Source organism: Anabrus simplex, chromosome 1, assembly GCF_040414725.1.
Source record: "Anabrus simplex isolate iqAnaSimp1 chromosome 1, ASM4041472v1, whole genome shotgun sequence".
Lineage (NCBI taxonomy): Eukaryota > Metazoa > Arthropoda > Insecta > Orthoptera > Tettigoniidae > Anabrus > Anabrus simplex.
Genome location: NC_090265.1, coordinates 236,266,610 through 236,282,593, shown reverse-complemented (window position 1 = coordinate 236,282,593; position 15,984 = coordinate 236,266,610). Strand labels below are relative to the sequence as shown.

Sequence of the window (15,984 nt, the reverse complement as noted above, 5' to 3'; positions counted from 1 at the left end):
AAAACGAGGACTTAAAAACAAGTATCCAGCAATTCCTGGTCGTACATCCACGCCCTAATACGTTTAGGATTAATCGTCCTGGAGATGGCTGGGTGAAGGTAGGACAGTTTTATACAAATGGAATAGAGGATGAGCTGAAATAATTCCTTCTTAACATTCACTGAGTTTCTTCTATTTTGAACTTAATCTAAAACTGTGCTCTATTTACATGCTTTTTGAGGTGTCATCCTTAAGTGACTAAAGAACAAGTGGAGCAGTGACAGCAAGTTCATGCGTTAGTGTAAAGGATATAAGAGGGTGGTTTAAAGAGGTTCAGCTGTACATAGATGGAAACAACTTACGTCCTGAAATAGTGTTTGGTGACAATGGACTTAACATCGGCAGTCTAGACAAGTACAGAAGTTTTTTCATTATTTTAATACTTGTATATCATTATTTGTCAATACTTGTTACTATTACCACCTGACTCTCAATCATTGACAAGTTTATGCAACGTCAACAATACTGTGCATATATACGCATGTTTTAAGTGATTTGACAGAATCTGAGGATGGTCTTGTAGAACGAAATATGTCATTCTTTGTATAATAGTGTATTTTTTACAGGTATGTTTATAGTGTTATAATTTATATTGAAATTGTTGTGTGTTTGACAATTCTGGCTTGATAAGTGGAATAAAGCCAAACGACCCTATTGCGAGTGTGGGAATATGCCACAAACTATGTATCATGTAGTAATGGATTCTATCAAGATGATGTTCTTTCAAGAATGAAACGTGTCATTCTTTGTTTAATAATGTGTATTTTTATTCCTTATTTATTCCTTGTTTAATAATGGTGTTTTTTTTTTTTTTTTTTTTTTTTTTTTTTTTTTTTTTTTTTTTTTTTTTTTTTTTTTACATATATGTTATAGTGTAATATTTATATTTAACTTGTGTTCAGCAGACTGGAAAGCTTTTAACTGAGCTGACATTGAAAAGTATGGCTTCCTTCTTTAAAAAAAAAAAAAAAAAAGATTCATTTTCAGTAAAACAATCTGAGAGAACTTCACTCCCAGCCACATTCTCTCATACGTTGCAAGTAGTTGACTGTGTTTGATCAACTTGGCCATTACTGGATATTAACAATGCTTATTGTTGACTATAAGTGACACTGTGAATTGTAATTTATTATCTATTATCTAAAGAGCAACAATATCTAAAGGTCAACGACTTCGGGCTCTGTTGTATGAGGAGAGCAGATTTAATACTATATTATTATTAGAGACGGGAATTTGCCTATTTGTCTATTTTATTCCTGTGTTCAGAAACGTAGGCTTTTGAGATATAAATCCCTTTTAGGTTATTTCTAGCTAGATTTTGTTGACTTTATTGTGCCTATAAATGCCTATTTCAGGGGTTTGTGCCTATTTGGAGTATAATTGCCTATTTGATGCTTTTTGACTGTATTTTAAAGAAGCCGATTTTCTTTTAGTGCATTATATTTTAGCCGCTGTGATAGACAGAATTATCTTCTCATTTCTGAATATTGTTTACCGCACGAACAAAATATGGGAATTCTCGGAAGTCACCAGAAATAGTTCTTGGGAGATTTTCACCAGGAGAAACAAGGAACAATTTGACCTCGAAGCCTTCAACCCCTCCAACCTCTATGCGAGAACCAATCAACGTCGAACTACAGTATCTTGCACAACCCATATCCCCTATACCTCCTTCTTGATGCAAACTGTTGTACGCATACGCTTTATTTTAAGAACGTGTTGTGATTTGTCATGTAGAAGAAGAAGAAGAAGAAGAAGAAGAAGAAGAAGAAGAAGAAGAAGAAGAAGAAGAAGAAGAAGAAGAAGAAGAAGAAGAAGAAGAAGAAGAAGAAGAAGAAGAAGAAGAAGAAGAAGTGTGTCTGCAGCAATGCCCATAGAAAAATCGTCAAAGTCCCGCTGGCTGAAGCAGTGGATTACAGGGGATCCCATTTTCACTACGGACGGAAGGGTAGTCTTCTGCCAAGCTTGTTGCAAGGAGGTAAGATTGTTTGTTCCTTCTACCTTTTTTGTGACTGAGAACTTCGATCGCATTTCATTGTAACATTTATATGCCTATTAATTTATGTATTGTGGCAAGTTGTTTTGTTACAATGCTGTATTAGTTGTGATCTTTCAATAATTTATATTGCTAAAATGTACGTAATTATTTCATTACTGAACGAGGAGTTAGAACGCCGGTGGTCTGTTGTCACAGAGTGGATGAAAATTAAAACTCTGTATTTTGAACTGTGATTCATTTCCTGTGAAAATAAAGATTTACAATGGAAATGCAATTTTAAAACAGTCATAACTTTCACCAGCGCTATGTGTAGGCTCTAGTGAACTCTATTACACTTCCACTAAGCCTTTGCGAAACATAGGTTGGAGATCCAATGTGGCGTGGCGAGGACAATGTCACAAAATGGCACGGCTCGGATTATGTCACAGCGTGTTTTACAAGGGTGCCAAGACTATCTTTACAAGACCAGGCCAGTGAAAAAACCGTTGGTCTAAATTGGTGGAGGAAAGCAAAGAGAGTCTGAGGCGATGTAAGCTCCCAGGTTAGACCCGTGAAGTGGTCAACAAGCCTCTAGCATTGTGAAAAAAGTAAGGTTATGGGCACATGCCACGACAGTTTCAAATGACGTAGTCTTCTAAGTTTCAACGAGGGTGGCAGCCTTGTGGGTGCACATGATGCAGGATCTATAGTAAACAACAGAATATAGTCTTCATGACTGCTGACCCAGCTGACCAAAGCTGACGAACAGCAACAAATAAAATGTTCACAAATCTGAAATTTAATGCCTCCATTTTAATTTTTCTGTATAAGTAAGAATACTGCTAGGGACAGGTTGGTAGGTGCCTGACAAGCATAAAGGAAGGATCTCTCCTCTCCGCTACTCAGGTATTGTTTCACGTCATTCTTATTATTTCCCCCCCCCCGGTGAACTAGACAAGATACTGCCAAATTATAACTGAAAAACCTTTGAGGACATATTTCCACGTAAATTATGAATTCCCTTGTTCCTATTTTAATGTTTTGTACTTTTAGAAACATCATATCTAATAGGTTTTCCTTTTCTTTAATGAAACAAATGAATGATATATATACTAAGCTTTATTGCCAATTACAACAACTGTAGAAATATAAGATATAGGAATATAGTAATTTATTATTTACATATTTTACGCCCACATTGGAGCACTTAAATCAATACATTTGAGTTAATTTCTTCTTTTTCTTTTCCGAGAACTTTCTTATCCTCTCCAACCTGGAAGCCGTTTGTGTGTCCAATATAGTATATTGTTTCCGTTCAACTGTTTTTAGTTTGAGACTTATGCTTTTGTTCTTCAAAATCCTCTTCTCTTTTCTGTCTTTGATTTGTTGCCGAGTTATACCCAATTCTTCCAAATCATCCTGAACTTCTTTGAACCAATTATTATTGATTTTATTTTTCAAAAAATAATCAAATAATTGTTTCAATATCCTGGTGTCTGGTAATGTTGATATGTGACAGAAAAAGGAAATTCTTCTTTTACGCATTGTAGATATTATTGATTCACATTCACGATAGACGATGTTTTTAGGCAACAATTTTATTAATTTTCAGATCAAATGTTTAAAAAACCATACAGATCAACATAGAAATACTGCAATGCATCTGACATGAGTACAGAAAGCTGTATCGACGCAGCCTTTCTACCAGTCCATGTTGAACAGCGACCAACAACAATTTTCTTCAGACCTATGCATTGCAATGTTGGGAGTTAATATCCCCTCCATAAACTGCAGCATCTTCAAACTTCAACAAGCAGCTGCAAGCAATCACCAAGTTCGAGAAAAGTGGCATGCCCCTGGTGGAGTCATTTAGTATTGTGGAAGAAGTCAGGGAAAGTTTTGACCGAACCTCTGTGAAGGTAGCTGTCAGCGAAAAGTTTGATAGGGTCCTACAGCGGAATCCAGGATGGAAAGCGTTGGTAAAACTAGTCAGGGTGCTACGAGGTGAGGTAGATGAAAAATTGAACTAAAACCAGATGAAGTGACTATATTGAAGTTTTGTCCAACTACTTCATATGATGTTGAGAGATCTTTCTCTCAGTACAAAAACATTCTGCATGTCAGGAGAACAAGATTGTTACCGGAAAACATTGAAAAGTTGCCTGTTATAAATTCCTTTTATACTAATTTAGTATGTTATTAAATTATAAGTAATTTTTAATGCCTATTTTATTGCCTATTTTAGCTAATTTAAGATCCTATATGCCTGCCTAGTTTCACTGTTTTTTAGTGCATATAATTCTCATCTCTAATTGTTATACATAATACGCTTAATATTTTACATACACATAGACTTACATAATGGCACAAATGGATTCCACTACACAACACATACTTTCTGAGTGTTGTATTTCTCAAAACAACCAATGATACAGAAATGGTGCTTATTGGGACACTGAGCACAGATATAAGTGGTTTGCTTCTGCTTACAGCAAACTTTGCCATGTTTTGGACAATTTGCAGGCGTTATACTACAGACAAGGAGCCTCTGTGGCTCAGGCAGCAGCGTGCCAGCCGCTCACCGCTGGGTTCCATGGTTCAAATCCCGGTCACTCCATGTGAGATTTGTGCTGGACTAAGCGGAGGCATGACAGGTTTTTCTCCGGGTACTCTGGTTTTCCCTGTCACAATTCATTCCAGCAACACTTTCCAATATCATTCATTTCATCTGTCATTCATTAATCATTGCCCCAGAGGAGTGTGACAGGCTTCGGTAGCCGGCACAATTCCTATCCTCACCGCTAGATGGGGGCTTCATTCATTCCACTCCTGACCCGGTCGAATGACTGGAAACAGGCTGTGGATTTTCATTATACTACAGACAGAATAATTCATTTTTGTACTTTCTGTCCTTGAATTGAATGCATCTCTTCGAGCCTTATTTTGAACAGGTTACAGAAACGACATCCCTTTCAAACCCTTCAAGTAGTCCGTCAATTATAAATTGCCAGAATGTGTGGTGAGCGAATTCCTTTGTAAGATTTTCTAAATTATATGAGATGCAACCATTCACGAGTCTTACTCTGGAAATGAATTGCCAGATTATATGATACCATTTCACAGACTTTCTAGTAAATGAGTAGGTTGAACAGTACTGATCAAAACGAACGGTCAACTACACCCGTGTACTTACTGTAACCAACCTGCACGTTAGGTTTGGACACAACTCATTTTCCACTTTTGGAGTTTATTTGGACTTTGGTAACTTTGGCATTTGTAACATCATCAGATGAAAATGGGTCAACAGTTTTATCACAGAAGGAGCACACTCATGCACCAGACTGGGAGCCTGTGGGACAGCAGAGGTAAAAGATTCTTACATACACATCACAATGTCTTTATGACTCTTCCCATTTAACTCGTTAGGTACATGCTAGCAGAGTCGTTGACGAAAATGTGGTCCTCAAAGCCTTGAAAGTTTCATTATCCATAATGAGAAATCATTTATATAGTCATAAATGTATTTAGTATACTTTGTCACCAAGCTTGATAGCTGCAGTCGCTTAATTGCGGCCAGTATCCAATATTCGGGAGATAGTGGGTTCGAACCCCACTCTCAGCAGCCCTGAAGATGGTTTCCCATTTTCACATCAGGCAAATGCTGGGGCTGTACCTTAATTAAGACCACGGCCGCTTCCTTCCCACTCCTGGCTCCTTCCTGTTCATCGTCACCATACGACCTGTCTGTGTCGGTGCGACATAAAGCAACTTGCAAAAAAAAAAGTATACTTTGTCCTCATGGGCAACCTCCTAACGGGGGAAGTGTTTATTCTCTGAATTAATGTGTATATACCTCTGTTCATTTTGGCAGTCTTCATCAGGTAGCCCTTTCCTGTTGATACATACCATACCACATGCCCCAATCCCATTACTTCCAACATTTCTGAATAGATCGACACCTGAATAAAAATTATCCATGTACAGTAAAACCTTGGACTGCAAGCATAATTTGTTCTGTAAATGTGCTTGTAATCCAAAGCATTCATATATAAAAGCAAATTTTCCCATAATAAATAATTGGAACGTAGATGATTCATTCCACAACCCAAATTATGTATTGATAAAAAATTATCCATATGAGAAGGAACTTGCTTTGATACTTCCATAACTCCTTTTACTGCATCCAGACCTTTTAGTTCTTTCCTCTTTAATAATGTGCAAATAGTTGATCTAGGCTTTGTATAAAATCTTGCTATATTGGGCACATGCATACTTTGTTCATAGGCTACTTCTCGATGATTTCCTTCTTAACTTTCACCATAATCATCTCCTCCTTACTGCCTTCATCTTCAAGTATTCTTTTCATGGGGCCCATTGCTGTAGTAAAGTTAGGCTACAAGATAACAGTCACTACACTTGGACATACATAACTTTATGCACAAACGTGATTACAGTAGAAAGCGTATGCACTCGTATGGATGTTAACTAAATGAGCACGGCACAGTGATGCTCAGCGGATAAATAATTATTACTTGTAGTGCAAAACCTTGCTCGTTTATCAAGTTAATAATTATTTAACATTTTTTTTTTCATCTTGCAAAACACTCGCAGATCAACTGCTCAAAATCCAAGATTTTACTGTATGTATATATCCTTGAGTTTCAAAATACATCAACAATGTCTTTACGACTTTTGCACCTAACCTGTCCTCAGCAGTGGGGATTAGTGTCTTTCCCACTACTGTCGCATAATGACCAGACTTTTATGCCCCATTTAGCTGATGGTTTCCTTTGAAAGCACTGCTTCAAATATAAATGCCTTTTGAAGTAGAGCTTAGTTTCATCAATGAATAGCTCTTTGCCACAATTAAACACATTTGTGTACGCAACTTTTGCCAGGTTGAGTATTGGCTGTACTCTTAACAGTGGGTCATAATTTTCTTCTACTTTGTGTGGCTGGATTGTATTGTCACTGAATGACTACAGAAACTGATACTGATCCCTACTAAATACTTCTGAAAAGAGGGAAGATCTTGTAAGCCAGAGCTTGTCCTGCAAGTAAGATTCAAGGGTAGGATTATGGCATAATCTCATTCCTATTTCTATTGCAACAAATGCTCTAATGTCATGACAATTCACATCTTTACTCTTCCATTACTTACTTGAAAAATATATCCAAAAAATAATTCTTCACAAATCGATTCATCATTTTCAGCCATCCTATAAAAATATGTGTGAATACATAGTTAAGAAGAAAGTTTATTTTAAAAATTCTGATATGATTAAAGCAGCAGGAAGCATTGGACTACAGTTGCTATACCAAGCCCTCAATGCCATATGGAAGGATGAAAGGATACCTGAAGATTGGCAACAAGGAAACATTGTACCATTGTTCAAAAAAGGAAATAGGAAGAAATGAGAAAATATTATCACATAGGCTAAAAATAATGGAGAAAGTCATACACAAAAGACTGAGGGATATAACAGAAACACAGAGGAAGAACAATATGGCTTTAGACTGAATAGATCAACAATAGACTTGATATTTACAGTGCGAATGATAATGGAAAAACATCTGGAAAGGAACAAAGAAATCATCTTCGTATTTTTGGATTAGGAAAAAGGCTTATGATACAGATAAGAGGAAACATGTATGGGAATGCCTACTGAAAAGGAATGTACTAAAATCATTAATTAACAAGATAAAAATGTTGTATATGAAAGTAAAAGCAGTGTACAAGTGGGGAGTGGTGACTCTGAAACATTTTGTACAAAAGAAAGGTCTCAAGCAAGGAATTGCACTGTCGCCATTATTGTTTATTATATTGATGGATGAAATCATAAAATGTGTAAAACAGAGTATCAGTAGTGATGAAGTGAATGCTTTGGTATTAGCAGATGATGTGGTGATTTGGGGAAAGGGAGAAAAGGAAGTACAAAAAAGACTGGACATTTAGAATGAAAATCTGAAGGAGTTTGAAATGGTAATTAGTAAAAAGAAAACTGTAGTCATGCACTGTGGAAAAGAGAAAAAGAGAAGTCAAGTGATCATAGACAGAGAACGGTTAGAGAATGTAGAACAGTTTACAAATCTGGGTAGTATTATTAATGGAAGTAATGAAATCAACCCCGAAATTAATAACAGATTAAGTAAAGGTACAACGTTTCATCACCAAGTCACAGAGCTTTTATGCGATGACAAAGTACCCAAGAGAACGAAATTAACATTATATAACTGAAAAAATAAAAATCACAGACAAACTTGAAGACTTAGTACACAACCTTAAACAAATTGCAGAAGATCTAGCTCCAATTAAACCACGTAAAAAACACCAATGGTGGAACAGTGAATGTGATGAAACAGTGGAGAAAAGACATCAGGCATGGCTATTACATCAGTCCCAAAAGACAGAAATATCCTATCAAAAGCTAGTAAAACAGAGAAAAGAAACTACCCAAGTCTTAAGAAGAATAAAAAGACAACATCATAAGGACACCCTGCAGTTAATTGAAGAACAGTTCAGTAAAACTAAATCAAGGGACTACTACAAAACCTTCAGAAAGCAGCTCCAAAAATATGAACCCCCGACCCTACTGATGAAGGATGAAGATGGTAAGCTGGCCCATAACAATAAAGACAATGCAGAAATTCTGGCTAAACATTTCAACAAGCTTTTAAATTGTGAGGAACCTACAGAACTCCTTCATTTGGACACCAACACCCCGATAAAAACATCACCAGAAAACATCAATCCCCCCACAATAAAGGAAGTCTACCAAGCTCTGAATAAATTAAAAAACTACAAAGCGTCAGGAGAAGATCAGACCTTTGCGGAAATCTGGAAATATGCAGGAACCTCAGCAAAAGTTGCCCTCCATCCACAACTTGTCTCTATCTGGATTAAAGAAGAACTACCAGAACACTGGACAACAGCCCTCATTCATCCTCTGCACAAAAAAGGGGACAAAACCGACCCTAATAACTACAGGGGAATCTCTCTCCTAGACATAACATACAAAATATTTTCAATAATCATCCTTAATAGGATAAGTTTACAACTTGAGAAAGAACTAGGAGAATATCAAGGAGGTTTCAGACCCTGGAGGAGCTGTCCTGATCAGATCATGAGTCTTAAGTTGATAATGGACTATAACAGGAGAAGAAACAGAGATATGGTGATAACATTTGTAGATTTCAAGAAAGCTTATGATTGCATCCATAGAGAATCTCTGTTAAAAATTTTAAGACACCTTGGACTACACCCCAAATTAATAAACATGATAAAATTGACTCTCACCAATACCAAGTCAAAAGTGAAGTTTAGGGGTGAAACATCAGAGACATTTGAAATTAAAACTGGACTACGGCAGGGAGATGGGCTCTCACCACTATTATTTAACTGTGCTCTAGAAATGGTAATGAGGGAATGGTTTAGAAAATGTCCCCCCAAAATAAAGATTGGCCGAAAAATCAAAACAAATTGCCTGGGTTTTGCTGACGATTTAGCATTACTAGCAGTGGACATAAAAGAAGCAAAAACCCAGATATCAGAACTTCAAAACATTGCAAATAAAAATTGGCCTCAAAATATCATTTGAAAAAACAGAAATTATGCCCCAAAAACCAACACAGCTAAAAGAAGTCACCATAAATGGTAATAAAATCAAAATAGTAACTCAGTTTAAATATCTTGGAGAAGTAATAACACATAACTTAAATGAAAAAATCTCAATCCAAGTAAGAACAAATAGATTAGCTAAAGCACAAAAATTAACATGGGATATCTACAAAAAGAAATGTCTATCAATAAATACAAAAATAAAACACTACAACACAGTTATAAAACCGGAAGCTACATATGCAGCAGAAACACTCTTTTACCTGAATAAACAATCAAAGACTGACAGACTTCAGAAAATTGAAAGGAGGATTGGAAGAACCTGTATCAACAAAAAATATCAGAAAGATGGACAGTGGCGGTTAATACCTAACAAAGTCGTGTACAAAGAGCTAGAACCCATTACAGATACTATGCGTAAGAGGAGACTGGGATTCTTTGGACATATCATGAGGATGCAGGACTCGAGACTTCTGAAACAACTAGTACAACACAATCTCGTCTCAAAAAATACCACAACAGGATGTAAATGGATCAGAGAAGTAAGAGAGGATCTGAAGGAAATAGGCCTTACAACAGAAGACACCAAAAATAAGATAAAATTGAATACAAAACTCAAGAATACAAACCTCCGCTTTACCCTTACACAAAACAAACCAACAACACGCACATTTTCAACTGAGGAAAGGGCACGAAGATCGGAGCGTCTGAAGTAGTACTGGGAGGACCGCAAAGCCCGAACAATCCCTTCAAAGAGACCTGAACGACGGACTGACTAAAGTGATCCTATGTGGTCATAAAAGAAGAAGAAGAAGAAGAAGAAGCAACAGTATTTCATACCAACTGTAACAAAGGGACTAGAAATGCTGGTAAATAATAAGAGACAAGATAGTAAGATCCAAGCAGTAGAAATGAAATTTTTAAGAACATCGGTTAAAAAGACAAGAAGAGATAGAAATCAAAATATTAAAATCAGAGAAGAGCTAAATATAGAACTCTCAGTACACAAAATACAGAAAGCAAGACTGAGATGGTTTGGACATGTAAAAAGAATGGGACAGGAATGGGTATCAAGAAGGGAATTGGAAAGAGAAGTTAATGGAAAGAGACCAGTATTACCAGTATGGTTTAGTTGGAAGACCGAGAAGAAGGTGGATGGATCAGATTTGGAAAGACATTAGAGAAGCTGAATTGGATGTGGTGGAAGTCATGGAGCAGGAAAAGTGGAAGGACAGAAAGGAGTGGAGGAGGCTTGTTAACCACACCTACACAAATAGAGTGGGACATTGATGATGATGATGATGATGATGATGATGATGATGATGATGATGATGAAGAAGAAGAAGTTGAAACAGATTTTAAAATAATAAAATTACCGTTAATCCTCCCCATTCTTGTAACACTGAAGCTAGATAACTGATGGTGTTTAGAATTGCTGGCAGGCGTGAGTTCAGAGGGTCAGGGAACTCTTCATGGAGAAGTTGCAGCATCCGTACTCGAAAATCATCCAAGAGCTCTAGCTGCAAGTCGAGGAATTGAAGCCTGAAAATATAAATGAAAATGGGAATGAAAAAGATGATAAATTTCATAGTTCACTGTTGTGGATAATCTATACTCAAGTAAAGTATATACAGGATGAGTCGCTCCTCTATGGAAAAATGTACGGAGGTGATTGGGGCGATGACAAGGAGGATAGTAATCCAAGAAGTATAGTCCAATATACTACTATTTGTTAATTACAGCTGATCAAAGCTGGAGGAGAATGTGAATTGTGTTGAGTTGCAGCTAGCATGCCACAAGTCACTTCCAGCAACTACTGTGACATTGTTTCTTGCTTGGCCCTGCAGAGTCCTACTAACACGAGGCATAATCATCAACAGTCTGCCTACAGACTGCAGTACAAAAAGGTCTCATACACACCCACTATTCACACTTACACTTAAAATGCATATGGTATGTTCATAGATTGTTGATATGTCCAGAACAGTCAACTGTTGATTATGCTCAGTATTTTTGTTGCGATAAGAGTAGAAATGTTATAGTAAAACTATGTGTGTGCGCGATTCAATTAGTGTAATAAAAATTGTGTATTTGTGCATGTTGAAGTAATCAAGATTAGTGATATATATATGCATTGAGTAGTTCTGTCAGTGTTGGTATGTTCCCATGCTGTAGATTACGCAGGTTAGGTTTCGTGCAGTAAATTATGTAGGTTAGGTTTACTTTGTTTCAACTTTGGGTTGGGGGAAATAAGAAATAATATTCCCTTATCTTCTCAAATATCTGTAGTTTTGTTGATAGAATACTTATAAAGACAGTTTATTATTTAGAGTTGTACTTTCCACAGTTTTTACATTTGTACATGCCTATGTATCAGATTTGGTATTTCGCATACAATACCTGGAACTTTAAGATCCATAGCTGGAAAATTTGTAATGTCCAATAACGGACCATTATATTGGTATTATAAATTTACTCATTCAGGACAAATATTTTAGGTTCCCTATGGGAATCAACATCTACATCATACTGGATACTGGCCGCACTTAAGTGACTGCAGCTATCGAGCTCGGTTGTTAACAATTCCTCTAACTCCAGTCTGATATAATTTGTGCAACAATATTTCACGATCAACAGTATCAAATGCCTGTGAAAGGTCAAGAAATAGTCCTATCACAGTTTCATCATTATCAAGAACATTTACAACCAACTGTGTAAAAATGTGATAAAGCAGACAAAGTACTTCTGCCAGCTCTGAATCCGTGTTGTGCATTATTTAACAAATTTGAATAAAAATTTCGTAAGCCGATCTTTCATAGCACATTCAAATATTTTTGAAATAACATTAGGTATTGATATTGGTCTGTAATTATGTAAATTGTGTAAGTTTCCACTTTTAAAGACTGGGATAACTTTAGCTATTTTTAGGAGATTCGGAAACTGACCACTAGAAAATGATTCATTGATGAGATAAGTTAAAGGCTATACCAGATAAGGAGCAAATTTTTTAATGAGTTTTGTGGGAATTTCATCTACACCTGTAGAAGTTTTATTCTTCAAAGACTGTATGATTTAGAACTTTCAATTCTGTTACTGGAGTTAATTGCATAGAGTTTTGCACAAAGGTTGGGAGTTCTGGTAATACATCTGATTTATTTGCATTTTCAAATTTGTATGGTAGGGATAGAAAGAAATCATTTATATAAAATTGCAACAGTAAATGTACTGACACTGACGGGAAAGACAGAAGAACTGGTTGACTTCATGACAAAAAAAGATATAGCCATACTTGGACTGTGCGAGACCAAGGAGAGGGGTACAGGGAAGATCCCTCTGAGAGAAGGATACAGGCTGTATTACAGCGGAGGACCTGAAGCACAAAATGGAGTGGCCATCATACTTAGAAGAGAAATCCAAGAATATGTGGAATATACAAAGTACATCAGCGATAGGATGATGATGATGAGACTCCAGTTTGAAAATGGTGTGAAAGATCTATTTCAGTTGTATGCCCCACAAACTGGTTGCATAGATGAACATCTAGAGGACTTCTTAGAGGAAGTGGAGAGACAGATAGAAGATAAGGAAGTACTATTGATGGGAGATCTAAATGCACAAGTTGGAATGGAAAGACAAGGAAAGGAAGATGTAGGACCCTTTGGATATGGAAATGTAAATCCAGAAGGTGAGTTGTTGGTGGATTTTTGCATGAGGAATCAAATGATTGTTGGAAACACCTGATTCAGGAAGAAGAACAGTCAGAAGATTACAAGGTATGGTTGAGGAGACAGACGAACAAAGACCATGATTGATTATATAATCATAGAGAAAGAACACCGGAAGAACCTTGTAGATGTAACGGCCATGCCTGAAGAAGCCTTTGGTGGAGATCATAGAGTTGTGATAGGAAAACGGAAAGTTGGAAAGATTGAAAAACCCCAAGTAAGAAGAGAGAAAAGAATTAAAGTATGGAAGTTGAAGGAGAAAAGCATACAAGAAGAATTTCAAAGGGAAATAATACCCTTGGTACCCAGGACAGAGGTAAAGTAAACTCGTGTCCTCATCCCGAGGTGGTGCAGCTCTTTTCAGGCACACCCCCATTGGAGGTGAGCTGCATGTACCATTTCAACCACATACCAGCCCTCCTGCCATTTTTAAATTTCTGGCAGTACCGGGAATCGAACCCAGGCCTCCGAGGACGGCAGCTAATAACACTAACCATTACGCTACGGAGGCGGACAGGACAGAGGTGGGGAATGTTGAAGAGGAATGGAAAAGATTTAAGGAAGCACTGGTTGAATGTGCAGAAAAGGTGTGTGGTAGAACATCAGGAAATGTGAAAGACAAAGAAACACACTGGTGGAATGATAGGGTAAAGATTAAAGTGAAGGAAAAGAAAATGGCACGGAAAGCATGGAAAACATCTAAGACTGAAGAAAGTAGAAGAAAATATGTGGAGGCAAAGAATTTGGCCAAGAAAGTAGTGGAGGAAGAAAAGAGGAAAAGCTGGGCCTTATTCACACAGAAATTGAGAGATGATATGCAGGGCAGCATGAAATTACTGTATGGTATCTTAAGAAACAAAAAGAGAGATCAAGTAAACACCAGATTTGTGAAGGATGAAGGTGGCATAATGTTAACAAAGCCAGAAGAAATAAGAAATAGATGGAGAGAGTATTTTCAGAAGCTGCTGAACATAAGAACAGATGACAGTCATTCAATGGACGACCGGGAAAGGCAATTAGTTGATGAAGGAATGGATAAAGAAATTACAATGAATGAAATTGAAATGGCAGTAAGAAAGATGAAGAATGGAAAAACTGCTGGAATAGATGAAATTTCAGTGGAGATGATAAAGTCAGCTGGAGCTGTAGGTCTGCAGTGGACATATCGGGTTCTCAGGAATGTCTGGGAGAATAAGGAGGTCCCTGAGGATTGGCAAAAAGGAATAATCATCCCAATTTTCAAGAAAGGTGATAAGAAAGTATTGAAGAACTACAGGGGAATTACTCTAATATCCCATGTTGCTAAGATAATGGAAAGGATACTGGAAAGTAGAATAAGGTTGAGGGTTGAGAACCAGATACAGGAAAATCAGTTTGGTTTCAGAAGTGGAAGGTCAACAATAGAGCCCATTTTCATTATGAGACAACTAATGGAAAAGCATTGGGAGTACGGGAATGATATGGTGATGACATTTGTTGACATTGAAAAGGCATATGACAGTGTACCGAGGATGAAAGTTTGGGACAGTCTGGTGCAAAAAGGAATTGGACAGGGATTAATAAAAATGATCATGGCATTGTATAAGGAATGTTGTAGTTGCGTGCAAACACAAGTTGGCAGGACAAGTTGGTTCAAAATAACTAGTGGGCTGAGAAAGGGAAGTGTTCTATCACCAATCCTGTTTACAATAGTAATGGATGACATCATGAGAACAGCAAAAGCAGCATATGGAGGAAGAGAAATGAACATGATGTTATTTGCAGATGGTTAAACATTTCAACAAGCTTTTAAATTGTGAGGAACCTACAGAACTCCTTCATTTGGACACCAACACCCCAATAAAAACATCACCAGAGAACATCAATCCCCCCACAATAAAGGAAGTCTATCAAGCTTTGAAAAAATTAGAAAACTACAAAGCGCCAGGAGAAGATCAGACCTTTGCGGAAATCTGGAAATATGCAGGAACCTCAGCAAAAGTTGCCCTCCATCAACAACTTGTCTCTATCTGGATTATGAAGAACTACCAGAACACTGGGCAACAGCCCTCATTCATCCACTGCACAAAAAAGGAGACAAAACCGACCCTAATAACTATAGGGGAATCTCGCTCCTAGACATAACACATAAAACATTTTCAATAATCATCCTTAATAGGATAAGTTTACAACTTGAGAAAGAACTAGGAGAATATCAAGGAGCTTTCAGACCCTGGAGGAGCTGTCCTGATCAGATCATGAGTCTAAGTTGATAATGGACTATAACAGGAGAAGAAACAGAGATATGGTGATAACATTTGTAGATTTCAAGAAAGCTTATGATTGCATCCATAGAGAATCTCTGTTTAAAATTTTAAGACGCCTTGGACTACACCCCAAATTAATAAACATGATAAAATTGACTCTGACCAACACCAAATCAAAAGTGGAGTTTAGGGGTGAAACATCAGAGACATTTGAAATTAAAACTGGACTACAGCAGGGAGATGGGCTCTCACCACTATTATTTAACTGTGCTCTAGAAATGGTAATGAGGGAATGGTTTAGGAAATGTCCCCCCAAAATAAAGATTGGCCGAAAAATCAAAACAAATTGCCTGGGTTTTGCTGACGATTTAGCATTAC

At 37.0% G+C, this 15,984-nt stretch overlaps 1 protein-coding gene across 3 annotated transcripts in view; it reads right to left on the bottom strand.

Annotated features, from left to right (window-relative positions):
• Rint1 (RAD50 interactor 1) overlaps nt 1–15,984 on the bottom strand; it is a 133,295-nt gene that overhangs the window by 38,445 nt on the left and 78,866 nt on the right. For all 3 annotated transcript variants that reach the window (XM_068225947.1, XM_068225944.1, XM_068225940.1), the window contains one exon: nt 11,012–11,177. In XM_068225947.1, coding sequence (XP_068082048.1) covers nt 11,012–11,177 — 166 coding nt within the window. The remainder of the gene's footprint in view (nt 1–11,011; nt 11,178–15,984) is intronic.